General features: G+C 43.4%; 1 protein-coding gene across 1 annotated transcript in view; it reads left to right on the top strand.

The window, feature by feature from the left end:
• EIF3E (eukaryotic translation initiation factor 3 subunit E) overlaps positions 1-13,948 on the top strand; it is a 30,470-nt gene extending 16,522 nt beyond the window's left edge. Inside the window, exons 8-13 of the mRNA XM_015414736.1 lie at positions 998-1,124; positions 3,013-3,114; positions 4,603-4,712; positions 10,796-10,898; positions 12,751-12,885; positions 13,792-13,948. Of these exons, the coding sequence (XP_015270222.1) occupies positions 998-1,124; positions 3,013-3,114; positions 4,603-4,712; positions 10,796-10,898; positions 12,751-12,885; positions 13,792-13,830 (616 nt within the window). The 3' untranslated portion in view covers positions 13,831-13,948. The remainder of the gene's footprint in view (positions 1-997; positions 1,125-3,012; positions 3,115-4,602; positions 4,713-10,795; positions 10,899-12,750; positions 12,886-13,791) is intronic.
• Positions 13,949-16,178: the final 2,230 nt, after the last annotated feature.

Raw genomic sequence — 16,178 nt, 5'->3', positions numbered from 1 at the left:
ATTACATTTAAAATTTATCAAAGATTTTTTAGAAGTGCAGGCTATCTATTTCAAGTGAAATTAGGGGGTGATGTCAGTGTTGCATGAGGTAATGTGGTAATCCATTGCCATCTTCTGCTGTGTTTCAAGGACATATGAGTCATCTGTTGTAGCTACGGTGTACAGGCAAAAAGTATGTGTAAATAGTTTGTTCTAAAGAGGCCCCCCCCCCACACTTTTCCCAAGTAGTTTAAATTAAATTCTTACTATGATAGCAAGTGCTTTACTTTTGCTTGCTCCCATTTTCCCCATCTATAACTCTTGATTTGAAAGGAAATGGATTTTTGGCATAACAATTTTGAATGCATACTCTGTACCTCCACTGGTATAGAGTACGACGGTCCTTACTCAGCTGGGGCTTGGCCGAGTTAGGAACCTGCAAGTAACTATCTGTAGCAGAGTTCCCCAACGTGGCAGGTGCCATGGTGCCCTCAGGCAATTCTCCAGGTGCCCACCATGTGTTTTAGAAAAGTAGGCAGGGCCTTTGTGAATACAGGGCCAGTGACCGGCTGCCGTAATACAAATAAAGAGGCTTTTTACCTGTACCCTCACCATTGATCCCTTGAGAAGGGTCCAGGATTCTGTAAATGAGACCTGCGATGGGGGCAGAGAAACATCAGAGCAATGGAGGGGATGCTTGGCCCCCACCTCTTGTGTCAACCATTTTGTAGTGCCATCTTCTCTCCTGCTTCAGAATTTCAGAGGTGCCTGCAGGTTCAAAAAGGGTTGGGACCCTGCTTTATGGGAATGAGCAGGGCTTGGAGTTCAAGCATGGGATCCTGTCAGACTTCAGCACCATTCCACTTCTTTTATGTATAGAGCCTCCAGATAGTGTTGGGTGGGTATCCAGTAAGCAAAGTCTTTTCTCACTCCTATATTCCTCTGCTAGAAGAGGGGCCTGGGCTGTTCTGAAATCTAATTTACTTCCAGCTCTAAAATAATCTATTTTTTCCCCCAGGTATCTTAATGCAATTCAAACAATGTGCCCACATATTCTTCGGTATCTGACTACAGCAGTGATAACGAACAAAGATGTTCGGAAGCGTAGACAAGTGTTGAAAGACTTGGTCAAGGTTATTCAGCAGGTAGGAAATAGGTTTCCGTTTATAAAAAAAACCCCACACATTTCGTATCCTTGTGGCCAGCCTGGGATCTTAGGAAGACTACTGCTATCTTCCGCACTATAAGAACATTGACAAACTAGAGAATGAAATACAGGTGTACTTTTTGGGAGCATGTGGATTTTTTCTGAAACTTGGGCAAGGAAATTTTGATGACATGGTCAGACATAAAAAGGCGGTTCACTGCTCTGGCCTATTTGATACTGTAGCACAATAGGTGTTCTAGGGATTGGGAGTTGAAAAGGAAAAAGATAATCCATATGCGCGTCCATTGCTGGTGGCTTGGGGCTTTGGTACAGTGGGCCTAGAGGTGTGACTTTCTGCCAAATGGATACCGCCATCCCAGTTGACTCAGATGAGGTAGGAAAGACTGGAGTAGCGGTGGTATGGATCTGTAATTCTTGCGCGCACACACACACACTACACAAACTATGTGAGATGGACCTAGTAGGCCTGGACTATCTGTTCCCTTGCATCATGGAGACAAAAGGCTACAGGAAGGATGTTACCTTTTGATTTGTAGCCCCCAACAAGTCACTTGACCAACTAAGAGGATGGTGGAAGGGCTCCACTCCTTTCTACTGCTGTGCCTGCTCAGAATCACCCTGAGGTCATGCCCGAACTGACACCCTTGTTCTTTTTACACACACAGACACACACATGAGTCGTCTTCCTATGACAGGCAATATTGTTGGTTCACACTGTTTAACACACGCCAAAGGTGCCAGTGTACTTAAGTCTAAAATGAAATTTGGTTGCATCTTTAGAGCTGTTTAAAACTGAATTGCTGTTGCTAAAAGGATTCTAACAAACTACATTTAGAATTATTGCTTGTACTGAAAAGGTTAGGTTCACAGTTTCGAAGGACTCCTGGACACCTCTCTGTCTAGGTAGGCAGCTGCTGGAGGCTGATGGGAATGACTTGCTCACTGCTGCTGTTCCCGGAGATAATAGACCACACCACTGGGGATTATGCTTTGAGAACATCCAAACTAGGTTATCGGAATGTGTTGCATGTGCAGTTTCTCTTGAAGATGATCCAGAAACTTCAGCTTGGTACAAAACGCAGCACCCGAGACCCAGCCTAAACCTTATCTAACAAATACATAAAGCCAGTCGGTTGGATCCTGCCAAAAATCTCTGCTGAGATATTCCTTCTTACTGGAGTCCAAAACAACCTCCAAAATGCTGCTTCTGGGGAACAGGAGTCCCCCCAGGGAAAGTATGGGGTTTTTTTTTTGGCAAAAATCATCCCCCTCGTTCCATTTCTAGAAATCTTCACTGGATTGGAGTCCCCCCAGGAAAAGTATGGGTGGGAGTTTGGCAAAAATCATCCCCCTCCTTCCATTTCTAGAAATCTTCACTGGATTGAAGCCAGAGCTCTTCTAACAACATTGGCTCCCACTTTGTTTTGGGTGCAATTTAGGATGGTTTTGACCTTTTAAACTCTTAAGTGGGTTTGGGCCCAAAGTATTCAAGGATTCGCCTTGATCCATATTACCCTTCCTGGTTTTCCAAGGTAAGGTCTCCCTGGAGGAACTGCTAGTCTGACATTCCACTCACAGGAGGACCTTTCAGCTGTCATCCCCCCAGTAGTGAGTCCTTTTTACCCAGGAGGATAAGATTGGCATTACTAGAGGTCTTCTGGAAGATGCTAAAGAAACCTTTTAAAATTCTTATTCTGGAAAGCCTTTGAATGAAGCTGACAATTGATTGTTGCCCCTATGGTGGCAGTTCCTGGTATGTTTTGTATGACGTATTTTATTATGAGCTTCCTTGGGGACTTTTACAGGGTAGAAAGGTAGCACACAGATCAGCTAAATAACACAAAATCCTACTCTTATCTGTGCAGGAATCCTATACCTACAAGGACCCAATAACTGAGTTCGTGGAATGTTTATATGTGAACTTTGACTTCGATGGAGCGCAGAAGAAGCTAAGAGAATGTGAATCAGTAAGAATTCCTTGGCAAACACAATCTTAGGCAATTAGATGTATGCAAATGGCTATCATGATCAGTGTTCCCTCTAAGCTGAGTTAGTGTGAGCTAGCTCACAGTTTTTTAAGCCTCCAGCTCACACACTTTGGTCTTAGCTCAGGAAGGATGGCTCCAGAGCAAAGTAATTTATGCAGTAGCCAAATCGCTCGCTCACAACTTTAATGCCAGTAGCTCACAAAGTAGAATTTTTGCTCACAAGACTCCACAGCTTAGAGGGAGCATTGACCATGATCATGATACTAGGTTGGATCCTATGAATCATCCTCCTAACATAGGATCCACCCCTTATTTACTGTAAACTGAGGCATCGCTATAGGATTACTTGAAGTGCCTGAAATAGAAGTTGTGGAAGGAACACGCCATTGGGATTGTGGGCTGATGCAGCTTTCATTGAGAAGAACTTCAGTTTGGTGTAGTGGTTAAGAGTGCAGACTCTAATCTGGGAAAACTGGGTTTGATTACCCACTCCTGCACATGCAGCTGCTGGGTGGCCTTGGGTCAGTCACAGCTCTTTCAGAGCTGTTCTTTCAAGAGCAGTCCTCGAAGGAGCTCGGCCCCACCTATCTCACAGGGTGTTTGTTGAGGGGAAGGGAAGGAAAGGAAATTGTAAGCTGCTCTGAGACTCCGAGTGAAGGGTGGGGTATAAATCCAATCTCTTCTTCTTCAGTTGTTATACTAATAAAATTTCCTGTTCAGAAAAGAAAAATAGTCATTAGACTAATCTTCCAAATGTGCAGTATATTTTTAATTTGTTGTTTCCCCTAAGTTTTTTTGGTCTCAAAATATATTGCATACCTTTCATTACTATACTGAGGGGGCGGGAGTATTACAACTGTTTGGGTGCTTCTTAATGAATGGAGTCACTGGCTCTTGGTAGAACACATCCTGATTGCTAGAAAAATCTGAGAATGAGACACTTGTTCATCTCAAAATTGGCAACTCCAAAGTGTTACCCCCAAGTGCTTAGACTTGCTCCTGTTCCAGCTGGAAACCTGAAATTTGGTACACATGCAGACTCAAAAAAGAGTATTAATAGAAGCTGAAAGTGAAAATATGTTAGACACTTAAAAGAAATGGAGGGGCAAGAGACATGTACGCTTAAGATACTTCTAGTCCATCCAGACAGCTGGAATTTGAAAACCTAGTCAAAACCATTATCATTGTTAAAAACACCTGAAAATTAGACATTTTAACACCAGTCAGAACCTGTTGCATAATATTTTCTCCAAACATGGTTCAGCCAATCCAGCACAGCCAAATTGTTAACATGGGATGGAAAGTGTTCTGTGGCTCCTCCAGGGTTGAATTTGAGAAAGAGGGCACTTCCAGTAATAACAGGAACCATGGATCTCTGTCTACAGCATATAAGCTTCACAATTGTTAGCTAGTACTATAGCCTTACCAAGTTTCCTTCTCTCCCTTGTCCTCCCTGCCATCTCTTAGGTTCTTGTGAATGACTTTTTCTTAGTGGCTTGTCTAGAAGACTTCATTGAAAATGCCCGCCTCTTTATATTTGAAACCTTCTGCCGCATCCACCAGTGCATCAGCATCAAGTAAGAAAAGCTCTACCAGTAATAGAACTGATATTTGATGGCAAAAGTATACATGTGACTGCATTAAAAGGCGATGTGGTCAAGCTGCTTCGATTCTACTTGAGTAAGAAACAAAAGGAATTAGCATACAAAAATGGGAAATTAACTACAACTCATGTGTGTGCACGTGCGAAAGCAGTGGTAAAGCTCAGTAAATGTTAAGATGATCTAAATCTTTAATTAGAAGAATTCTGATTGAAGCAGGTATAAAATCATTTCTGTATAAGATATTCCTTGATAGTGTTCTTCTAGTTTGCTTTGGAGAGGGGTACTTGAGTGCCAGTTCTGCTGTTGCTCCAGTCTTCCTTCATCTTCAGAACTAATTAGAACATTTCAGGGCACATCAAGCAGGTCTATGCAGAGGTAACATATAATCTTTCTGAATAAACAGTAGCCTTCTTCGTGGGACTGTACTACCTCGGCTGTGCACCTGGGTATTGTGAACGTTCTTTTACATTAAATTCTTGATGCATGTGTTAGGGTAGCGCATTGAGGGAGAAAAATGTTGTAGGTCAAGCGTCTGACATGTTAACTTTGGGTGGGTAGGGAAGTTTCAGTGCAAGACAGCCTTTAGACGTATAGCTGCCCCACAGAAATAAGGGAAGGCCATGTTGTGAGGTAGGTAATGCTGGAGCGTATGTGAGGCTCCTGTGCTGATGCTCTTTTACTATCTGTCAAGGCACAAGTGTTAAGATGGAGCCCACTGTTCCACGTTGGGTAGCACTGCAGGTCTGATCCTCTCCGAAGGTTGTAGAGTGAAATTTCTGTGGGGTGGAAGCGGCTGTTGTGGTTTGGGGCATAATTTGATTCAGTAAATTGTTAGCCGCACCCCTGAAACATAGTTTGAGTTTGTGAACTGAGTGAGAATTGGAAAGAGGTATGAAAATTGGAAGAGCTCCTAGTAGTAGACAAATGAGGTATGTGAAGAATTTGTCAGAAAATATGTTCATGTTGCTTCTCTGTGGAGGAAAGCTACTTCATCACTGTGTGCCAACATCATATCTTATAGATTATTATGAAATCTTTTCCCTGCTCCAGTGCTAGAGATGGAGCCAGAATAACTATTTTTTGTATCTGAATTTGCTCTTTATCTTTAAGGATCAAAACATCAACCATTTTACACATGCTCTGTGACAGACTGTATATTTAATACATGTTTTGCTACCAGTCTGCATGGTTTTCAGCAAACGTTTACTACGTTGTCAATTTTTTCTCAGATTTTCTACTGTGAAGTTGTAATGGTCATACTTGGTTTTGTATTAAACAAAAGCTGAAGTGTTGGGATTTTAAATATCAATAAAACACTTTAGTTCACCCAAATAAAATTGTACAGTAATTCTGTATTAGAGCAAGTTCTAGACAGTAGCAGAGAAAATTTTAAAACATTTAATTTGAAGCCCTATTTATTTATTTAGAATATTTCTATGCTACTGCTTCTGAATGCTGCTCAAGGCAGCTTCCAGTAAAATAATATAATAATGCAAGACAACAAGTCATTTAAAAAGAAGCCATTGGACAGAAACAGTGTAAAACAGACTTCAGACCAGATGCTGACCATTAAAAAGGTGGTGAGATAAACCCCCTAATTAAAAGCCTGTGTAAAAAGATGTGGATTGGCCTGGAGACAGTAAAGTAGGTGCCAGGCTGTCCAAAGGCAAGGTGCCACCACAAAAAATGCTCTGTCTCTCACCCACCTCTGAAGGCAGGGGCACAGAGGATAGGGCTTAAAAGGCAGATCTTACCTATTTGGCTGGATAATACAGTTGGCGAAAGTCCTTCAGGTACCCTGCCCCAAGTTGTTCAGGCCCTTAAAGGTAAGAACCAGGACTTTGACTTGTACCTGGAAACAGACAGGTAACTGATACAGATCTCTCAGCACGGGCATGGTAGCATCCCTGTAACCGACCCTTGGCAATAGCCTGGCTGCAGCATTTTGGACAAATTGAAGTTTCCAGGCCATATTCAAAGGCAGCCCCATTAAGAATGCATTACAGTAGTCTAACTTGGATGTGATCAGAACATTGATCACAGCGGCCAGATCATACTTTCCAAGAACGGATGAAGCAGGCATACCAGCCAAAGCCAATAAAAGTCACTACATCCTTCGCCCTTGGTTTGGATCCAGCTGGCCTTTCTGCTGATGAAAAGGGGAGAAAGAGGTCCCCTTTGACACTCCCAAAGGCTATGCTGGGGGTTATGAGAAAAAAGCCATGTAGGATGGGGACTGGGTGAATTTGAGTGGGAAAGCTGACTGGTTGCAACCCCTTGTGCTAAATTGTGGTGTTTTGCTTACCCTGAATTAGTTAGGCCCCTGGCATTGAAGAGATCAGCTTTTCATTTTTCTTGCTGGTTGCAGCATGTTCAACTGTACTCAGTTAGTTGGATAGCTAAGCTACAATATTTGTCCAGAAGTTGTTAACACCCAGAAGAGTAGGGATGTTAGGCTCATGGAAACAATAGCAGAGGTGTTATAGATTCTATTATTATCTTTAGAAATTATTTGAGTTCAAACTTTTTTGAGTTTGAACTGTATTCAGAGGATTGGTACACAGTGTCATAATTCAGTCAAAATTTTTGAAGCCATTTCTACATGGAATTGAAACTACAGAAGTGAAAATTTGGTTTTAGCTTCGAGCAACGTGATCCTGGTTTATTTAGCATCATATTGATTTGTTTAGAACAAGTTTTAATCCCATGTCTCCAGGGACGTGCTTAAGGCAGCTTACAAAATAAGAATAAAAACAAAACATGAAAAGATATTAATTAAAATCCAGTATAAAATAGCTTCAGCCCAGCATAAAATCAACAGTTTCCAGGCTAAAATCGCATTAAAAATCAGATCCTTAATTAAAAGCTTGGGTGGAGAGAAGCATTTTGGTATGGCACCTAAAAGAGAAGGCCATAGGTGCCAGGTGAGCCTGAAGGGGAATGGCCTTCCACAAGCCAGGTGGCACTACTGGAAAAGCCCCGCCCCTGGTTGCCACCGGCCTTATCTCTGAAGGTGGGGGAGGCTCAGGGAGCAGGGCTTGGGAGGCAGGTCTTAAGAGGAGGGCTGGATAATATGAGAGGAGGCAGTCCTTCAGATGCTTGTTTACATACTCCCAGATACATGTGAACAGTTAATGTGAGAGCAAGCCTTAAAATACTGAATCAATAGTTGTTGTTGTTTTTAGATCTGTGGATGAATTAGAATCAGGAACTTTTGAGGCTTGCCTCTGATGCCTTCTGTGCTCTCTTGGTCCCAAGCTGAGCCTTCGTTTCACCCAAGATTTTAACTGAGGATTTCTATTTTTTTTTTAAGCATTCCTGTGGTCACCTTCTAGCCTGTGGACTGCTTTATGGCTCTCATTTTAAGCTGTTGACTGCTATTTTCTGTTGCTTCCATGCTGTGGATTGTTTTTTATGCTGTGGCCGTATGGCTTTATCATACTTTTTTACATGTGTGCTGCTTGAGCAGTCTCTGCAGAAATGGCATCTACACCTTTGTAAATAAATATTTAAAGCTGTTTATATAATATGAATTGCATCCCTGGGGATGCCGTCTTACTTAATGTTGCAAAAAGAGATCTGTCAGACCGAGCTCCTTTAAAACACTTGCTCCTCTTGACTGGGCCAGTGTGTGTGTGTGTGTGCTGTCAACACAGAGATGAAGCGTTTTGTCTCTGTGTAATGCCTTTGAATACTTCAGAGGTTTGTAAACCTGATAGAACAATTGGAAGCCACACTTTCTGAAATCCGTTTCAAGGCAGAGAAGGCCCTGGCACGGGAGAACTCTAGTTCCAGATCTTCTCTCTCCTTCAAAGGTTGCTAGCACATGCTGGTCTGTTACAGTCAATCTGGAAGTCAATTAGTTCCTGTTAGATTAGATCATTGTTTTCAGAATAGTATTATCTGACGCTGTTACTTCAGTGTCTGAATGTTGCTATTCTGGGGAAGGAACATGAATGAATCACAGCAGTCTCATGGAGGAAAGGCCATTTGACAAATGGGCCTTTCTTCTTGATTGGTTATTGTAACCCAGCTGCATTCTAGCCTTTGCAGGAAACGCCCACACACTTGTTTTCAACTGTGGCACAATACCTCTCTCACAACGGGACACATTGAGTGCCAGTTCTAATGAGATATCCACAGCCCCAAATAAACTTGAAATCTCTCGTCTTCAAAGATGGGTGCCTTAAGGCATGAGAGATGTGCCTGATAAAATTGATGGGATAATAATCAGATTTGTTCTTGCTGGCTAAACAGAAAATCAGTGAAGACTGCTTTAATGTTGCATGTAGCATGTCTGTCTGTGCCAACTTCCTCGTTACTATGAACTGAAGTTCTACTTCAGTTTATAATTATAGCTTCCTTGTTACTGAAGTTCTACTTCAGTTTATAATTATAATTAAGCCTGCATATTTAGTAAGTTGTACGTTATCTTAACAGAGGCACCTGGAGAGTTACAGGCTAAGCTGTGGTAGAACGAGAGCAGAGATTGCAGTGGAGAATGGCTTAAAATAGAGTACAGTGTTTTCTCTTGGCTGGATTTCAGGAGAGAATGCGAAGCATTAGCAAAAGTCTGGAAGTTGAGAGTTCTTGAATCTGAAATGAGTGAAGCATCACTGGAGAATGCTGAGAACTCATTAGAAAACCACAGGAAAAACCATTGGCTGAGCGCCTGTTGACAGAACAGCAGCTCTTGACTCTTGCCTTGATCTGTAGAGGAGAAGAAATTGGGATGTCTGGACACAATCCCTGAAAAGATCCAATTGTCACAAATCTTCTGCGTCACACTCAGTCTTGGGAACAAGTGGTCTGACATAGGACATCAAAGGACAGTGCTGTCTGCCTGGTGCTTTATGGCCAGTTGAGTGAAACACTTCTCTCAAAAGATGGCTTTATCAAAAGCTAGACAGATGTTCAGCAAATGAAAACTAGCTCAGATGGTCCTTTTGTAGTGTGTGTATCTGTTTAATGTTGTGGTGAAATTACATAGTTAGCTAACCAAATTTGAATCCTCCTGGTTTCTGGAATATATGATCCTCTTAGAATTCATTGCTCTCAACCAGTCCTCTCATAAAATAAATTTTATCTATTGAAACATCTGATTTGGTTTTAAATAATGCACACAAAATTATTAGGTACTGCGAGTTCCGATTTCTAATGTGTTGGGCTATTAGAGGTTCTTAAAGTGAATCAAGATGAGCCATAAAGTATCTTGGATGAGTCAAAGCGATAACATCAGCTTTCTTCCCCCTGTGATTGCTTCTTCATCGATTTTGTTTTTCGGCTTCAGTGTGTAAATGGAACTAAGCAGATGAGTCTGCAGTAGATCTTAAAACTTCTAGAGAAATTTTGCAGACCACAATTACAAACAGTAATAGCTCACCATTAAGACATATGTCCACGTGGAATATTAATTATACACAAACTGGCACTTGATTTAAAGGTCTGTTTGGTCCTTGCCACACTGGTTTCAGTCTAGAATATAACTAGCTGTTTTATGTGTTAAGCATCACTGAAGTGCTTGATTTACAGACTCTCTCTGATAAGAGAGTCTTCAGGCATCACTGGCTGTTGTGTGAAAGATAAGTGCAGAGCAGCTTTGCTTTCCAAGGAAGCCTTCTTGGTGGCTTCCGACTGTTAATAGAACAAGGCTGGCCATGGGCACTTCCTTTTTAAATAGTTTAAAAATACAGCGTTATGCAGAGCTGGATTGCAATAAGGGGGCTGGATCCCGTGGATCTGTTTCATTATCAGAGGCGCTTTACTGCAGCGGAAAGGGCCTTCCCCCCCAAAGGACGATGTCAGTAGAGAATCTTGGACGGGGCAAAGGCTTCTTCCGCCAGAGGAAGGCGCCTCTGTTAATGGGAAGGATCTGTGAGATCCCGCACAAGACCTCTTCATAAAACTGGCAGCAAAGTTAGAGTTGCCTGTATTCAGTTACTTAGCATATTATCTAATTATTCCTACTTTGGCCGGTATAGATGCCAAACAAAGGTTGAGGCAAGAGCACAGATTTTATTAAAAACATGTTCTCTTCTCCCCCCTCCCCCCCAAAGTATGTTGGCAGATAAGCTAAACATGACTCCAGAAGAAGCTGAGCGATGGATTGTGAATTTAATTCGGAATGCAAGGCTGGATGCCAAGATAGATTCAAAACTGGTAAGCTCCCCCCCCCCTTTTTGTAAAATTATCTGTGTCAGAACATTCTTCAAAATCATTGGGTTGGCTTTTAAAAACTGTGGAGTGGGTTTCCACTCCCATAGTGGATCTCCACTTCCCTGCACCCGCCTTCGCATCCCCCCTGCCACTGCTCCTGAAGATTAAGAGCGTCTTGGGAAGGGTGTGGTATGTAGCGGAAATCGGAGACCTCCCCCTGTGAGAGTGGAAATGCCTTTTGCTGGCGCAAGGGCCGGCTTGGACCTCAGCTGGTACAAGCTGCGAAAAGTCTAAAAGTGCTGTGGCTGTGTTTTTTCTCCAGAGTGCTGCAGCTGCTGGCTTTTGGTGCTAAGAACACAAGCTTTTCTTTTTAATAAGGAGAGCGTGCACCACACCAAGATCTGTACAGGGCAGAGGGCTTCTGGCAAAACTCAACCAATTTATAATAATGTTTTGCAGAGTGTTATCCTTGTATCTCCAGTGGTGTGCTGTGTTAGTGTTACAGGTGGGCCTGCTGAGGCTGTGATACAGTGGCTTGCCTAAGACCACAAAACTATATCGATGGCCCATGCAAGAATTTAACCAGGGACTCGGTATATGAGTCAGAACTCCTAACTGCTGTGCCACACCAGCTCTGAGTCAGTGAATTGCAGCTTGTCTGGGAGGGGCTATGGCTCTGTAGCAGAGCATCTCCTTTGTGGGCAGAAGGCCCCAGGTCCAGGCTTGGCACCAGTCCTTTTCAACTGAAGTAGGTGATATATGAAAGACCTCCACCCTGGAAAACTGCAGCCAGTCAAAACAGATTCTTCTGCCTTTGACAGATCAGTGGCCTGACTTGGTATCAGGCAGCTTCACGTGTTCATGTTTACAGTGTGTTCCAGCCTCTAGCCTATTACTTCATCCTCCTCAGCTTTTTGGTTTTAGCTGTATGTGCCATTGTTGATGACTGACGCCCACCCACCCCCCGGAATGGTGACTGATGAACTGTGGCAGCTTTGAAATTTCTGATTTTGAATGACAGGCAGTCAGCACACAATGCCAGAGTTATTAAGCCCATGCAGTAAGCAGCAAGGGAACAGAGTTTGGAGGCCACCGCACAGAGTTGCTCATACGCTGCCACCAGCATGGGCTGAGACAGCCCTCATGGCTAGAAGGCAGAAGTGTTGCTGTCCATCCCATGGATGCTGTTCACCCAGGCTGGCAGTCCAGTTTGGGGAAGAAAAGGTGCTGCTGTAGCAGACGTTGTACAAGGTGGCAAGTAGGCCTCGCTTGGCACAGCGGGAAGATCAGGGGTGTGATTGAAAAGTCCATGCAGCATGTTCACCATCAGCATTTCTGCAATCCATAAACGGTAAGGAGCAGGTTGGCACGAGAGCTGTGCATTTGGAAACTGCGCCTGTATGCATCCATTGTGTGCATCGCCCATCATCACGTGGGTTGGGAGCAACTTGCAGTACAGTTTGGGAGAACGTACAGATACAAGCTAGAAGACCCAGTTGTGTTGTGGGCACTTTCAGTAAGGACAGAGTTTGGGAGATGACATTTGGGAGATAACTGAAGGAAGCACCAGCAGCACGGCTGGCCTGTAGTACAGCTATAAGGCAGGTCACAGGCCATTCCTCACAGCCAGTGGATTCTGTGTCTCTCTTATCAGGTGGTAACGAGCATAATAATGGAGCTGCGGTGGCTCAAGTAGCACCGCAACCCTAGAGTCGGACTCGATTGGCTTTTGAGCAAGGGAACCTTTACCTTTACTAACGAGCATAAAAGGAGAATATGGGGTGTTCACTGTGGCATTACCCAAGTGTGCAAGTGTGCCTGAACCCACTTTTGATGCCTTCTCTCGAACGTCTAGGGTCACGTAGTGATGGGAAACAATGCTGTGTCACCTTATCAGCAAGTGATTGAGAAGACCAAAAGCTTGTCTTTCCGGAGTCAGATGCTGGCTATGAATATTGAGAAAAAACTGAACCAGGGCGGTAGGTCTGAGGTAAGCACCAAGCGGCCTGGGCAGTCACGTGGGCATTTCGCTAGAATGGAAGGAACTGTGTCCCTCTCAAAGATGTATCTGAGTCTTACATCTGTTGGTTCCCAAGGCATAGCTCATCCCCCCTCACTTGCCTTCCTGTGTCCCCAGTTTAGAGGAGCAGAGCTTCAAACTCAGTATGTGTGTTCCGAGTGGGGTACTTGTCAGGGTTCTGGGGAAAGCAGCCTTGTCAATACGTTCTCACCTTGGTGGCTTGTGCAAAAGGCTCTTCCTCTAGAATTCCACCCTACATGTATGGTCAAGGGATGCTCAGCAAGAGGCCAGATGCAGCTTTGTGCTGAGTTCCAAGGTGTCCTGGCTCGCGTTTTTATAGTGCTCAGAAGAACTGCGATTGGCTCCAGACTTAGTTAACATTTTAAACTGTGTAGGCGTGGGTGGAGGAAGGTGAGGGAGATTTGTTTTTTGATTACGGGGGGGGGGATGTTTTCGTAGGCTTGTGCTGAGGGTAGGGTGTGGGCTTTGGGGCTCTGGATACGAACTAAGCCCCTCCCTTTCCCAACATAGCCTGTTTCTAGCCTTTTAACTGGGGCAGCCATGCTGGCACCCAGTTTGCATCCAGGTAACACGAGTTAGGTTCTGGTTCTGTGTCAGCCTATCTCCAGATGGCACCAGCATTAGGTTTAGTTGCTTTCCTAAGACTTCCACAAACCAGCCTTAGGACTGTAATGTTAATTGCTTTGAAGAAAGATTCAGAAACACCCTGCACACCCTCACTCAGTTTGCCAACAGCAGAGTAGAGTGCCCAGCACTGTCTAGCATAGCTGTAAAATTGAATCTGCTGTGTTGATTAGTTGGAAACACACCTCTCTTGTGTCCTAATCTTCAAATTTGCTTTTTTTCTTTTTAAAGGCACCTAACTGGGCTACTCAAGACTCTGGCTTTTACTGAAACACTTCTGGCGAAGAAAGACAAATTTCCATTCGATAAGGACATACTTTAATTATGTACTGTTTTGAAGAGGGTGGTAATTATGTGAACTTTGCAGCACATAATTTGAATAAAATTGGCTACTTTTAATTGAGCGCTTGTGTATCTTTGTAATTGGATTTATGAAAAGGGGTTTTGTTCGGTGCATTAAAGCTGGATGCTCCTTGAAAGCAGCAAAGATCTAATTTGAACTTTAAGTGACTCCTCTAAACTTCAGTTACAGTTGCTGAAAGGTGTTGAATTGCAAGCCTCCACTGGAGATTTCCATAAAGTATCAGAACTCGGTGTGAACTGATCCAGATTCACCCCTGAATGCTTTTTACTGCTACTTGTTTAGCAGCCTCCCCGTGGATGTAACCTTGTAGTATTTCCAGAGCTGAACTTAAAAGAAGCACCCAGTATTTGGACGCAGCTGCCGTCGTCTTGTGATCCGCTTCTCAGTGTAATCAAGAATCAGCATAGATTTTTGCTGTGGGGCAGTGTGAACTCCTAGCAGCTACTTTTGTACTTGGAAATACAACGTTGAATACACTGTATATACTTGCCCATGTTTCGAAAATTTTGGTCATGATAGCTTAAAAAAGGAACCTTGGGGTGGGGGAATAACGGCAGAATGGCTGAGGGTAAAAGGTTACTTTAGAGAAATATTACTGTGTGATAGGAGGTTATAAAAATTCAAGGTGGGTGAAGAGTGAACAGGGTAAACAAATCGCTCAGTAAACAGTGAGGCAGCAGATTGGGGTGGAACCCCTATGTGTTACAGAAATGGGTGGTCACTACTATGAAATGTGATAAGCAGAATATGTAAAGAATGGGTGTCTGTCTCCAGCCAGGACTGAAGTACACCCTTAGTTTCCATAGGCAAGGCAACCTGGTCTACTTGGACTGAAGTTGGATGCATTACAGCTTAGTGGTAAAACATACACATTGCTTGCAACAAACAAAAAGGCCCTGGTGCGATTGTTATAAATCTCTGTAAGTAGGCTTGGAAAAGGCATCTGCCTGAACTTAGGAGGACTTTCTTCCAGCCAGAGGAAACAAAAACATGATGGGAATATCACTTTTTCTGACTGTGTAAAGCAGCTGATGTTCTATGGCTGACTCGGTCACAAGTCTGACTGGCTACTGTATACTGGGCCATGGTTCAAATCCACCCTGGCGATGGTGCTTTCATAAGGACGTGCTGATTGCAACTCTCTCCTGCTGAGGACAGCGGAAGACAGGAGGGCCTGGCGGGAGCTGGTCCATGGGGTCGCGAAGAGTCGGACTCGACTGTGCAACTGAACAACCTGCTGTAAGTAGTGCACATTGTACACGAGCCGTTTTGTGCCATTCCTGTTAATATTCCAAATAGCAAACCATGGATCTCATTCCTGCCCTCACAACAGAAAAGGCCTGGGCTGGGGTGGATGCCAACAGATGGCTGCCTGACTATCATAGTTGGCACAGAGGGGTGTATGGATGGAGGCAGTCCTTCCAGTATGCGGGTCCCAGATTGTGTAGAACTTTAAAAGTTACAACCAGGACTTTGAATTGAACTTGGAACCAGACTGGCAGACAATGTAGCTGTTTCGAAGTGGGCAACATGTTCCCAGCGGCTGGCACCTGACAATAGTCAGGCTGCTGCATTCTGGACCAGTTGTAGTTTCTGCGTTGTCATCAAGGGCAGTTCCCTGTAGAGCACGTTGCAGTAATCCAACTGCAAATGAATGCAAGTCTGCTTTTGACCAGTACTTTATAGTATTCTTAGGAAAAAATGTGGTTTCTTTGCTATCCTGGAAAAAAGACACTGTGAGGTTTATTGTGTTTCTTATGCCTAATTTTTCCCATCATGCTTCTAAATCTGTTCTGCAGTTTCCCTTCTACCCAAGGCACTTTGGCCAGGTTAAGCATGTATTCCGGCTGTAAAATAATTCACAATCGGCTCTGAATGCTTTGCCATATGGAAGAATCCTCTGATTAGAATCAGAACGCACTGGTGTTATTAAGGATCAAAGGATGCTTAATACACAGCTGAAAACTTGCTAAGTAAACATAGGATGTTAAATTCAAGAAATAGAGAGTATCCTAAACAGCTTAGATATTTATCTCCTTGACAGTTACTAGTTGGGTTAAGGTGTTTGAAGGGGAATATGCTTAAGGTTTGATCCTCCTACATTTTATCTGCCATTAATACTGGGTACACATTCCAAACAGCAAGATGTAGCTGTTTTTCATGGGGCCATCCTATAGTTCACATACAGCATTCTAGTTTTTTGTTTTGGAGGCCTTTGTAAATGAGAATGAGTTTTGTCTGTCTTTAACTGAAA

Source organism: Gekko japonicus, unplaced genomic scaffold (genome assembly GCF_001447785.1).
Source record: "Gekko japonicus isolate JY-2015 unplaced genomic scaffold, Gekko_japonicus_V1.1 scaffold1497, whole genome shotgun sequence".
Taxonomy (NCBI): domain Eukaryota; kingdom Metazoa; phylum Chordata; class Lepidosauria; order Squamata; family Gekkonidae; genus Gekko; species Gekko japonicus.
The sequence above is the reverse complement of the archived record's forward strand: the minus strand, read 5'-3'. Positions and strand labels throughout refer to the sequence as shown.